Here is a 13,571-nt window from a genome sequence, read left to right as displayed (position 1 = left end):
CTGTCTATCTTTCTTGTCTGTTTATATGTCTGTCTGTTTATCTGTCTATCGGTCTGTCTGTCTGTCTATATATATATCTATCTGTACAGAATTACTTGTATACACAGAATATCTAGTTAGGCTAATAATCAACAAATATCCTCAGTCAGATTTGAGTAAAGGGAGCACAACTAACCTCCCTCTCCACCTGTCAACTTGCCCCAATCACTCTCTCCCTCAACCTTTATCTCTTCACCTCCTGTCTCCGTGGCTGCTCCCTTACTCTGCCATGACCTTCCTCGCCTCATCTGCCCCTCTCTCCGACTCTCTGTGTCTCTCTCTCTCTGTCTCCTTCCCCCCCTCCACCCCCCCCCCCTCTCTTCCCTGTGTCTCCAGGTCCACCTCGAATCAGACCCATGCGGGACATCACCGCAGTGGCGGGCAGGAACACCTACATAACGTGCCGCGTGATTGGCTACCCGTATTATTCCATCAAGTGGCTGAAGGACGGCATGCAGCTGCCCGATAATCACCGTCAAGTGGTGTTCGAGAACGGCACCCTGAGGCTGACGGACGTGCAGAAGGGCGCCGACGAGGGCACCTATCTGTGCAGCGTCCTGATCCAGCCCCAGGTGTCGATCAACCAGACCGTCCACGTAACTGTCAAAGGTAAAAGAAGGATGGATTCAAATGGATACAAATCATCAGAGCTGCAGGGGAGTGGCTGTAGTATTCATGCTTTAATAGGCCAGAGCACCAGATGTCTCCAGGAGGAATACTGGAATCATCAACACTGAGTTATTTGCCTTTCACTGGTCATGATGGTGAAAGCGTAACCATCCAGTGTCCAGTCTACAGATGTAAACAAAGATTTCTAGACATCAACATGTCCGGTCACTGCGATTTGAAGACACCAGTGCTCAAAGTTGTCGACTGCAGCTTAACACTAATTATGTTTGACAGACTCAGATGTCGATTTATGGCAGATTCAAGTTTCACTTTGTGTGTATTTTTTATTTCGTCTGTGAGTCGGGTCACGATGGTAGCAGGGCAGCTGCAGAGGTGTTTAAGGGAGTGTGCATGTGCTTGCATGTGAGTGTGTCTCTGATTTAATTAGATGAATAATAATGAAGCCTAGATTAAATCCCCCAGATGTCTCAGCTGTAGTACCCCCCACCCCAACCTTCATTACTATGGCAACGGAATGACTTCCTCCTGCCAATTGGACTCTAACCAGAGCAGCTATTATGGGTACAGGAGATGGGGGGGCTGAAGAGGGGGAGAAGAGAAGAGGGTCCCACTGGCCAATGACCTTCTCTCTGTTTCTCCCTCTCGCAGCGGCGCTCCAGATGGCCGCGCTGCCACTCTTCCACGTCTATCGCTTCCTGTGTTTCACTGACTCGTTTGCACTCTTCCTCTCTCCCCCACCAGTGCCGCCGCTCATCCAGCCCTTTGATATCCCCTCTACCTCAGTGGGGAAGCTCATGTACATCGCCTGCGTGGTGTCATCTGGGGACATGCCCATACGCATCACCTGGCACAAAGATGGCCAGCTCATCATACCGGGCTCCGCCTCTGGCGTCGGAATCGAGACCAAAGAGTTCATGAGCTCCCTCCAAATCTCCAAGGTGACACTGAAGCACAACGGAAATTACACCTGCATCGCCAGCAACGCCGCCGCCACCGTCAGCTGGGAGAGGCAGCTGATCGTTACCGGTGAGGGACTGATTGAGTGGAGAAATGCACAGTGGGGATGAATTAGGTCAGATCCGATTTGATAGCTAATGTGCCGCGGCAGCTTAGAAGGATGCATGTTCTTTAAAGACACTTTCCATTTTGTACGATGTCTCTTCTCGGCTTCTATTTTAGTTCTCTAATCTAAGTTTTGTGTCTCAGTGCCACCGCGGTTTACGGTGCAGCCCAACAACCAGGACTGCATCTATGGCAAAGCTGGAGTTCTCAACTGCTCCGTGGAAGGTTATCCGCCGCCGAAAGTCATGTGGAAACACGCCAAAGGTAAAATCAGCTCATCATCCCGACAATATCGCAATAACGAGATCGCACGGACGAGGACAAATGAAAGCAGTGACACTTGGTTTTTCTGTGCAGGTGTGGGAAACCCCCAGCAGTACCACCCAGTCCCTCTAACCGGCCGAATCCAGATCATGTCGAACGGCTCTCTGCTCATCCGACATGTTCTCGAGGATGACCGGGGGTACTACCTCTGTCAGGCCTCCAATGGAGTGGGCTCAGACATCAGTAAGAGCATGATCCTCACTGTCAAGAGTAAGTGTCAATCTTTCTCTCTCTGGCTTCAACCCACTTCCTTTCATAAGCACATCTCCTGGCTTGTGTGGTGCAGATACCGAGCTAAGTCCGGGCTTTTTGAAGGTGGGATCAGCTCCTCTAAGATGCACTTTTGCCCCCAGGCGAGTGCGGCCTGTACTGAACATAACAAAATCCCGTCTGTCCAGCACACCCTTAACTATGGCTATCTTTGATATTGATTGATGCGTTCTGGCTGTCTGTCTGGGTGCCCCTGAATGTTTGGTGGGGGAAAGGGCTAATGAATTAGTGATGAAAACAAAACCACAGGAACCCCCTTCAATCAATAATCTATGTCTGAGGAAATGAGGAGGAGAAGAGAAGCAGGAGTATGGGAAGAAGCGAGGAGGAGGGCAGACAGGGAGGAGGTAGCCTGAGAGGGCCAGTGGGCCTTGAAGCGTGAAATGGAAATGGAGAACCAATGGCAGAAACAGAGATGTCTATACATCTGTAATATATCCACCGTTTCCAATATCACATCTCTGTTCCCTCGTCTCATTACTCCCCGTAATGCAATTCGTCACACTGACACGTGTCTGTGATCCTGCTCAGTTCCTGCCATGATCACCAGCCACCCCAACACCACCATGGCAAGGAAAGGCCAGACCAAGGAGCTGAACTGCACAGCGCGGGGCGAGCAGCCCATCATCATCCGCTGGGAGAGGGGGGACACCGTCATCGACGCAGAGAGGAACCCGCGTTACTCCATCATCATCAACAAGAAAGGGGACGAAGTCATCTCCACCCTAAAGGTCAGATTCAGACTGCAACTCTGAGCAGACCCGGAACTCAAAAACTGAAAAGACACCATAGAGCACATGAATAGAAAAAGCCCATTTACTCATTAATGAAGATATTTAGCCACACAGATAGTTTAAATATTTCAGGCCATTTCCATTTTAATAGATCTCTTCTTTCCGTGGTCATAAAGTGTAAACTTTAACAAAAGGCAGACGAAAGGCAAACACAAAGTCAGCTCTGAATTTAAAGCAATAGCTTTACACCTTGTACACTCACCTTCTTACACACAGGTATATTACCTTATCTCAGTATAAATGCTGGCAACCAAAGAAACAGCTAGGTCAGGTATGCGCCAAGGTAAAAAAAGAAAAAAACACTTTCCTTCTGAAACTATAAAAGTGACCTGCAGTAATTGAGCCACTGCAAGTAAAGACCAACTGCTGGACTCAGACCACATCACCCTGAAGCTGCGCCACTGCTGCTGCACAAAGAGCTGTTCACCTGTTCATTCCAAGTTCAGTGGAGCTCGGCTCGCTGGAGATCCAATGTTGCTGTTGTGAGCCGACGCTTGTAATATTCGTGACGTTGGCATGATCGACAACATCAATTATGTTGAAGAGTCCCAGCCGCCGCTGCCACAGAGCGCTGGTCGTCTGTTTGTTCAAAGTGTATTAACATATCAAGTGTCAAAACTGCACCAAATTCAGCCCTGCACTTCCTTTAACAATACACACGTGTGCAGCCATTAAGATGAACGGTTCTCGAGATAAGTGAGCCACAATCAAACAGATGGACAAAAAGATTTCTGGAATGGTTATATAGATAGTGTGAGCTAACTGGCAACAGATGTATGGGAGATGCAAATATTGAAAGTAAATCATCTGACCTCACAGATTTAGGTTTTTAGGCGTTTGATGATGTAGATATACTGTGTGACTGCAGAAGATGTTCATGATGCGATGCTGCTGTTTGTTTTGCTCACAGCTGAACCCAGCCGAACGAGGAGATTCTGTCTTCTTCTCCTGCCACGCCATCAACTCCTATGGAGAGGGTCGAGGACTTATCCAGCTCACTGTGCAAGGTACGGATACCACGTGCCATATATATCTCACTAAACTTCCTCTATTCACTAAAACCTTAGTGTAGTAGGATCAGGTCTGGTCGAGAAAAGCTCTCAACCTGTCTTTCTCTCCAACGCACACAGAACCACCAGATCCCCCGGAGCTGGAAGTGAGGGAAGTGAAGGACAGGAGCATGAACCTGCGCTGGATCCAACGGTTTGACGGAAACAGCATCATCACCAGCTATGACATCGAGTACAAGAACAAGTCAGGTAGGTGTCCTTCATTTACACCAGCCTTCCAGATTTTTTGAAGACACATATCGATAACCTGAATCGTATCTTTTCAGACACCTGGGATCACATGTACACAACCAGGAACATCTCACCCACCAACAACCAGGCCAACATCGTAGAGCTGCACCCGGCCTGCGTCTACAGCATCCGCATGTACTCCTACAACAAGATCGGCCGCAGCCTTCCCAGCAAAGAGCTCACGATCAGTACTGAAGAAGCACGTGAGTGATAGTGATGCTCTGTTCTTACGGCTTTCTTTTGTATTTAACTGAGCGATGTATATTGACAGTAACACTCTATCTATCATCTTCCGTCAACAGCACCAGACGGGCCACCAATGGATGTAATCCTGACACCGATGACATCCCAGAGCATACGGGTCACATGGAGGGTAAAGTCACTACTGTTGTTTGTTAAGAGCTGTGTATTATTATACAGTGGCTATGTCTGCACAACAGTTGGATATAAATAACCAATAAATACCAACTTATTACTCACTCAACTGCTCTTTGGATAAAGCAAGTCATAATCTTTAAGTTATGATAAGCCTTGTTATCACTATCCCCTCAGAGCAAGAAGGTTCGTGTTATGAATCAAGGTTCAGTCTGAGCTTCTCTATGTGGATCCTGGCTTCTCACTGCTTCTGCGTGGTATCCTGGCTTGACTTCAAGTTGACCATAGCTGTGAATTTTTGATCGTCAACCATTTGAAGCGCTGGAGACCTGTCCAGAGTGTTCCCCGTTCCCACCAGCCTTGAATGGCTGCAGATCCACCGCATAAAAAGGATAAATGGTCTAGGTTAAAGATGATGGATGGATGGATTGATTGTAACAGGCTTAGTGATTAACAGTTGTATTCTTGATCTAAAATTAAGGGATGTAAAAGTACATTTTTTCGCTTTTAGTAATGCACAATGAAGAACATGTAATTACCCCCTGAGGTAAAAACACATTCTGTTTGTGAATATGCAGAATCTCAGCTGATTTCTGGTTTCTGAGCAGGCTTTGGTTGCCCGCAGTAAAACGTGTGGAGAGCAAAAATAGGGGAAAACATTGAATGAAATGTTTTGCTTTGGCTGTTTAATTTCACCGCATTGATATGCAGATAGCTGTTAATAGAGATTAGGCAAAATGTCGTCTGGACCTAAAACACACTTAAAACACATCCCTCTCTGTGTTTTGTGTTGAGGATCATAAATGTATTTTCACAGAGATTACTGTAAATATTTCTGCCAACTACTAACGGAACAGTTGCAATGTTACACAGTGGCTTCAATGCACATAATGTAATAATAAGGTTGATGTGCACTGTCACACTGTTGCATTAACATGAACCACATCTCTTTCAGGCCCCAAAAAAGGAGCTGCAGAACGGGGTGATCCGAGGCTACCAAATCGGTTACAGGGAGAACGGTCCTGGCAGCAACGGACAGTACAGCATAGTGGAGATGAAAGCCACAGGGGACAGTGAAGTGTACACCTTGGACCTCCTAAAGAAGTTTGCCCAGTACGGGGTAGTGGTCCAGGCCTTCAACAGAGCTGGGACGGGCCCATCCAGTACTGAGATCAACGCGACCACGCTGGAAGACGGTAAGAAAATTAGATTGTGAAAAGAAGTAAAGAGAAGACCGCTATAGACACAGCGTAGGGGATTATCTATGTGATTTGTCAGAAAAGTAAATAGAGTCCGGTGCAAAAACAGGATGGAAGACACATACATGAACAGCTAACATACATATAGAGACACTCATGCTCAAACAAAATGGTAGGAATGAATTTTCAGCACATCCCCCATTATTCTTTGCACTTTAATTAGCACCCTCATTAGGCTGGTGTGAGAGAGGAACAAGGAACCCCATTACTCTCTTAACGTCTGCCCACTCTACCTCCTTTTTCTCCTTCTCTCCTTTTCTATATCTTACACCGCTTGTTTCCCTCATCTGTGCACAACATTTTTGCTCCTCTGTTTCTGTGGGCAGTTCTGACGGACACTAACAGCAACACAACTGCAATTGCCTTTAAAAGGAACATAGATTTGATCCTCCACACATCATCTGCATTTTAACCCTGTTAGGTTTGACTGTTTTGCTATTCATGTTGCTCTCTCTCTAGCTCTCTCTCCCTCTCAGGGCTCTTCCTCCCTTCCTCCGAACCCCCCTCTATACCTCCTCTCCCTCCCTCTCCAACGCTCTAAAAGCTAGCAGCGAACAAGGAGCCATTCAGAGCTAATTTGAGCTTATTTGACTGATTTATTTCAGCGGAGATTGCCTGTGGGTTGTGGTGTTGAGTAGTCATTAATTATGAGTGCTTCAGCCGCCATGCTAAATCAGCCAGTTCTTCTTAGCGACAGCAGAAAGCATGGCTTTTTAGAAATCATTTAAACAACCTCCAACAACCCATATTTAAATGGCGCAGCACTAACACTCGTCCCCTTTCTCTCCCCAGTGCCCAGCGAGCCCCCGCAGAACGTGCGGGCCATCTCGGTGACGTCGGACGAGGCGGTGATCACGTGGGCCGAGCCTCCACGGCTGACGCTGCACGGTGTGCTGAAAGGCTACCGTGTGGTGTTCTGGTCCCTCTTCCCTGACGGAGGTGGGTGCTGTGGGGGCCCGGCCCAGTGGCCAATGCAGAGTAATTATCACCTATCTCATTCTAAAGCTATCCCCGCCCTCCCTCCCTCCCTCCCACCCACCGACTGCCTACCTACCTGTCAGTGTTGTGCGTCAGAATGTGTTAATGTGTGTCCGCACCTGTCTCATGAGGCACTTCCCCCGTTCCTCTGACTCGCTGGATTTGTCCACGTTTGCCCGTGTTTCTCTTCGTAGTGGATTGTCATGTCTGTCGTTATTGATGCTCCCTGAGATTGAAGTGGTGTAGTTGTGTGTTTGTGGTCCCATGACTGTCCCATGGATGTTCATATTCAACTCATTTGCAAACAATGCTTTGTAGGAAATGACTTCCAGAAAACTACAATCATTTCTTATTCTAAGCGTCTTCAGTAACCCTATAAAGAATGTGGGACACAGCTCAGAAATCCCAGTGTGTGCTTTAACATCCTTTCTGCAGCTTCTCCCTACAACTGCTGCCGTGTAATCCAGGCCATAATCACATTTCCTTCAAAACATTTTGAGCAAAGCAAGAGTTGGTCTGTGTTGCGTGTCCGCCACCGCCAGTGCTCTCTGAAACAATCGTCCTCTTCCCTCAGAATGGGGCGAGATGCAGAACATCACCACCACCCGTGAGCAGGTGGAGCTGCGCGGGTTGGAGAAGTTCACCAACTACAGTGTTCAGGTGCTGGCCTACACGCAAGCCGGAGACGGGGTCCGTAGCAACGTGCTGTATATCCAAACCCGCGAGGACCGTAAGTATACATTGAATGGAATTTTAAACAAAAATGTATCATCAAAATTGTCTGGTGTCAGGATTAGGGAGATGGGAGCGAGACAGAGAAAAAAAAAAAAAGGGTGCTCAGCTACATCTCTAACCCATGACAAAAGCTCACTTACGCCGGGAACCTCCATTAGCAGTGCTAATGAGAATTAAGAGGCTTTGCTCCTCGGCTCAGGGCTGAGGGAGGCCGGAGGAAGACACTGCGGGGAGGGGAGGGGTGTTCTGTGGGACCATACAACATCCAGGCGTCAGCCATCAGCCCGGGCCTGCGTCTTTTTCCACCAGCCCCCTTTGCCACGGGCCTGAGGATTAACTCCTCTTGGATTAGAGAGAATTAATTTTGTGCTTACACCATTGGAGGCGGGATTACAGCCAGATCTGTGTCTCTTTATAGGGGAGGGGGCGGAGGAGGGGCCCCGGGGTCGAAGATGGAGGAGATAGGAAGGTGATCACACGGCCTTTTTCTCGTCTGACAAAAAGACAACATGGAAATGTTACGGCTGAAAAGTGTATTAGCGCTGCACCGTGACATCCCGTCCTCTGATTGGCACAGCGGTGTGTAATATATTCATGGAGGTGGGGCTGTTCCCTCCGCACCATTGTGCCCCTCTACCTCATCAACGCCGGGGCTGCGCTGGCTGTGCGGCCGACCGTCAGCACAGTTTGGGCAGATTTTGGGCACCAGATGGGACTTAACTCTCCCTCCTCCCACCACCACTCCTACTTTGACAAGGAGGTCCAGTTATGATAATGATGACTGGCTACTCTCCTACCCCTCCCCACCGCCACCACCACCGCCACCACCACCACCATCTCTCCCCCAGGAGCTGCACCTATCATCCCCGCCTCCCTTTTATAAAAAAATGTGCCTCGCTTCGTGTATCCTTTCAGAGTCTGCGTTGTTTTTCTATCGCCGCCCATGCGACGTACAGGGTGAAGGAGAGGACGAGGGCCGGTTCAATGATCAAGGGGCCTCACGTAAAGGGAAATTGGGGGGGAGGCTTTACAGGGCTCCTTCTTTAGACCCCAGATGAGGCCCACTTTCAGACACAAGTTATATTTATGTGCGGATTGAAAAGACTTGACACTGTGAACCTCACACTGAGAAGCCAATGTGACAAAAGCACCTTTAAAGGAATCCAGCACCCTGATGTGTTTTATTTTTTTGTGAACAGTGCCTCCATTTTAAACCCTGTTTGCGCCTTTAGCTTGTAATAAGAGTATTAAGTGGTGTCCAGTGTCGAGCTGAAGTGGCCAGCGGAGGATCAGCCACTAGCACTGTCTAATCTGTTTGTGGGTTGGAGAGTTAAGAGAATGCTGGGTGTCACAGAGTCAGAAACGCTGACCACTGTCTGAATGAACATATGTCACAGCCGTCCACCCAAAGGGAGTTCTTCCAAGTCCTCCCAGAGCGGCTTAGTGCAGGATAAGACCACCAATCTGAAAACAAGCCTGCTCACTTTAATAGGCATCCAACACCCAGCATGTGTGTGCACAAAACACACACACACACGAGCACATACATATATTCATCCCATCCATGCTGATGTTCCTGTGTTTTTTTTTGTGTGTCTAGTTCCTGGACCGCCGGCTGGAATTAAGGCAGTTCCCTCGTCTCCAAGTAGCGTGGTTGTGTCCTGGTTACCCCCCCTCAAACCAAATGGTGTGATCCGCAAGTACACCATCTACTGCTCCAGTCCAGGTTCCGGACAGCCAGTAAGTCTCTGCTCTGTGGGCGCGACTCACAAGCGACCAGTAGAAAATGTTTCAGCTGATTGAGAAGCAAAGAATTTATGAACTTGATAAAAATCAACCAATTAAAACAACTGATTTGTAACCACTCCTATTAATTGAGCCTGTGTGAGTGCATGGGTGTCTGTGTGTGTGTGTGTGCGTCTCTTTCACTGTGTTTGCACCATCGCTTTATTTCCTGCCCTCCCAGATGAACAGATGAGGTTGTCTTGGCAACGTGATGAGACGTAGATATGCAAATGAGGCCGAGAGCAAGCTCACACATGCACACTGCCGCATCAGAAACACACACCCAGACACACAGACTCACACACACAGTCAGATATCACATTTCGATATCTTCTATTTATACACATGTGCGTGGCATTTCAGTTGTGGTTGGATCATGTTCGCCACAAAAACCAGCGCACGGTGAAATCTGATATCAGGCTAGAATCTCACTTTCTTATTATTCACAAATACTCCTCCCTCTCTGTGCATGAGTGCCATGTAAATGAGCACAGGCAGGGAGGGGAGAGGGAGGGGGAGGAGGGAGGAAAGGAGGTTGAGACAGAGAGAGAGATAGAGAGAGAGAGAGAGAGACACCATCAGATGTACACAGAGACCGAGGGGAAATTAGAGAAAAAGAGAGGGATGAGGGGAGAGCTAGAGGGGGAGAGGGGGAGAGAGAGTGAGAGACAGGCAGGGGGAAAGGGAGGAGCAGAGGAGTGTATCAGTCACATCGAGATGAGAGTGCTTTTGTCCGTCTTTTCATTATCTCCCTGTATCACTCCCTGGATCACCACAACACCAGCGCTATGCTGGAGGAATGTTCGAATGCACCCCTCCACACACACACACACACACACACACACACACACACACACACACACACACACACACACACACACACACACACACACACACACACATCCTTACCCCACCCTCCCACTGTCCCTCCATCCTATCCTCTTCACTGAGCGAGACAGAGGGGGATAGGAAAAGAGAGAAAAGCAAATGGTGAAGGAACTGGAGATGAACATTGAGAGATGAACAGATTAAAGAGATAACGGAGGCTCGACTTGAGAGAAAACAATGTTTTTTGTGCGTGCGTTGGAGTGCGTGTGTGTGTGTGTGTGTGTGTATATCCGTGTGAGTGTGTGCAGGTGCATATGTGAACATCTTAGAGATGCGCTTGTTAGAGAAATATTCGCAGGAACAGTTTTACAGCCACAATTGCTTTTTTTTACCCAGTGAATACATCTGCCTGTGTGAGGTGAAATATTTAAATTAATTGTTTTAAATATTCTTGTTCCAAATATCTAGAATTGAAGCATTCTATCTTGAAGACTTTTTTCCCATTTTATTATCTTTTATTTCATAGATTTCTCAATTGCTTAAACACATTTTCTGGCAATATTAAAATTCTCAAAACATGAAATGCAATTCCATTTAAACTGTGTATCACAACATTCAAAAGTCCTGCAAAGGCTGATGTCTTCTCAGAAATATTTACGAGCAAGACAAAGCTAAATAAATTAAAATACAAATAACTATTTCCAAAATAACATTTATTTTATCAGTTTCAATCAAGACAATTATAATATTCCACCTAAAATGTCTCCCCTGCTTCAGGAATAGCAGCAAAAATCAACTAAATTAGACAATTTGTTTGTAAAGCATCAAATTCACAGGCTAATCAGCATTAAGATATCTGGAACCCTAAAAGACAGCATCCATAGCTTTAAAAAACATGTCCAATATCTACATTTCTCATGCAGATGCCAGCAATTCAGGCTATAAAAACATTATAGTTACATATGACATATTTACGATTTACCAGAGCAGCAACATTCATTCTAATGAAGGACTCTTCATGCCTAAAATGTGAATACAGAAAATGTGTAGCAAAAAATGGGAAAAAATTGAATAGCATTTTCAAACATATTTTATAGATAGAAAGACATAAAGTAATTATAATCATGCCTTTTACCAGAAAGAAGACAATTTGTGCTCATGTGATGATCTGTTCAATTTAAAATAAAAGGATCACAATGAGGTTTTCTTAAATGTCCTCCTGCAAATCAGGATGTCAGTTAAAAAAAATTGTGTGTTAACCTTCAGGTATTTATTGTGTCCAGATACTGATTCGTCTCTGAACAACTGTACACTAGTCTAATGTTTTTTTCATTGAAAATATTTTTGAAATGTGGTAAAACACAGTTAAAAAGGATAAAATTAGCGATAAGTTGAATATGTTTAGCTGCATCAGTTTCAGTCCTGGTATCATTCCTGCTGACTCAGTGTCACGGCTTACTGAGACACTACATTATTATTAGTTAATGTTATAGTAACACATGCTTTTTCCATTCTAAAAAAGGCACAGTGGCAGGATGTCGCCTTCTTTATTTCAAAAGACATATTTGACCTATAACACTTCTTCAGTCTGCACTCTCTCGTACCGGGGCCGCCACCAGTTGTGTCATGTCACCTATCAAGGTTTGCTAACACCACCTTGCGTGCTCCCTTGTCCCAGGCGCCCAGCGAGTACGAGGCCAACCCCGAGATGCTCTTCTACCGAATCACGCACCTCAGCCGCGGCAAACAATACCACATCTGGTCTGCAGCCGTGACAACCGCCGGCCGTGGGAACATCAGCTCAAAGGTCACAGTGGAGCCTGCTGGGAAAGGTGGGTCCTCCCGGCGAGCCCGCAGTGTAGAGATCTCTGTAAAGGTTAAGCGAGGGAGCTCTGTAAAGATGGCAGTGCAACGGCAACATGATGCCCTGTGCATAGATCACTTTCATCACTTTCTCTCCTCCTCCCTCTGTCTGCGCTCTCCGCTATTGATTGACAGCCGTAGTATTGATTGAGTAGCGGCGATGTGGCAAGAAACGCTGTTGTTAATTATGTGGTGATGAACAGGGCCTATCCAGTAAAATGACCCTTGGGGAGAGAAGTAGCAGGTGAGAATCAATAGAGGGAGGATCTATGGAGAAAAGATGGACTGAGACTAAGAGGCTGGAGGAGGCGCTTTGATAAAACACCGCTCCACAGATTTTGACTCCTTCAGCAGTGAGAAAAGGCCTTTTCCCCTCGGGGCAGACCAGGTCACTCCTTCAGCACTGAGTGGCAGGCAGACTAGCTAAAGTATGAGGAATGACATCAATGTGATTTTTGGTTTATCTCTCATCATCTGAGTGAGTGGGTGTGCCCTTTAAGTTATAGGTCTGATTTTTGGTTTATTTTTCTTTCATGAGCAGTCCCGGCTAAGATCCTGTCCTTCGGCGGCACGGTGACCACACCCTGGATGAAGGAAGTCCGTCTGCCCTGCAGCTCGGTGGGAGAGCCCGCCCCCACGATCAAATGGACCAAAGACAGGTCGGAGTTCATCATATAGTGTTTACATGTCAGCGTCATGACTCACATACACAGATCTGCTGCCTGTGAATGTAATACAACTGGAACTTACTCCAGGATGAGACTGTTAACATGTGTGTGTCTGTATTCATCAGTGAGGACTCTGCCATTCCAGTGACAGCCGACAGCCAGCGGCAGATCTTATCCAATGGCACGCTGGTGCATGCGTTCAGTCAAAGCAGAGGACTCTGGGTACTACACCTGCACGGCCACTAACACGCTGGGCTTTGACACCATCATAGTCAATCTTGTGGTGCAAGGTGAGAAGAAACACAAGATGTATTGTGGTGGAACTGATTTGTGGGAAACGTGTGTTCTCTGCGAAATTCCCCTTTGCAAAGAGGTTATGTTTTCACCCCTGTCCGTTTGTTTGTTTGTTAGTTTGTAAGCAAGACTTTTTCAAAAAAATTCCGGATTGGTTACCACAAATTTGAATGAAAGGCAAAGAACAAATACATCTTTGTTGCAGATCCTGATCAAGGGATCCAGGAATGTTTAGTCACTTTCTCTGACATTGTGAGAAAGAACGTTTTGAAATTTTCACTGATTTCCCAGGGAAAGATGGATTGATCCTGATGATATTCTTTTTTTATTCTTTTTTTTTTACATTATTGTGAAATTCTCAAGAAA

At 46.6% G+C, this 13,571-nt stretch overlaps 1 protein-coding gene across 1 annotated transcript in view; it reads left to right on the top strand.

The window, feature by feature from the left end:
- The window catches only part of LOC128457432 (cell adhesion molecule DSCAML1-like), a 47,955-nt gene that overhangs the window by 32,549 nt on the left and 1,835 nt on the right, over positions 1 to 13,571 (top strand). Inside the window, 17 exon segments of the mRNA XM_053442114.1 lie at positions 376 to 648; positions 1,411 to 1,695; positions 1,876 to 1,995; positions 2,089 to 2,265; positions 2,857 to 3,056; positions 4,030 to 4,126; positions 4,250 to 4,378; positions 4,456 to 4,623; positions 4,723 to 4,793; positions 5,751 to 5,991; positions 6,847 to 7,032; positions 7,607 to 7,762; positions 9,368 to 9,507; positions 12,059 to 12,212; positions 12,785 to 12,902; positions 13,037 to 13,103; positions 13,105 to 13,201. Coding sequence (XP_053298089.1) covers positions 376 to 648; positions 1,411 to 1,695; positions 1,876 to 1,995; positions 2,089 to 2,265; positions 2,857 to 3,056; positions 4,030 to 4,126; positions 4,250 to 4,378; positions 4,456 to 4,623; positions 4,723 to 4,793; positions 5,751 to 5,991; positions 6,847 to 7,032; positions 7,607 to 7,762; positions 9,368 to 9,507; positions 12,059 to 12,212; positions 12,785 to 12,902; positions 13,037 to 13,103; positions 13,105 to 13,201 — 2,679 coding nt within the window.

Source organism: Pleuronectes platessa, chromosome 15, assembly GCF_947347685.1.
Source record: "Pleuronectes platessa chromosome 15, fPlePla1.1, whole genome shotgun sequence".
Taxonomy (NCBI): domain Eukaryota; kingdom Metazoa; phylum Chordata; class Actinopteri; order Pleuronectiformes; family Pleuronectidae; genus Pleuronectes; species Pleuronectes platessa.
The sequence above is the reverse complement of the archived record's forward strand: the minus strand, read 5'-3'. Positions and strand labels throughout refer to the sequence as shown.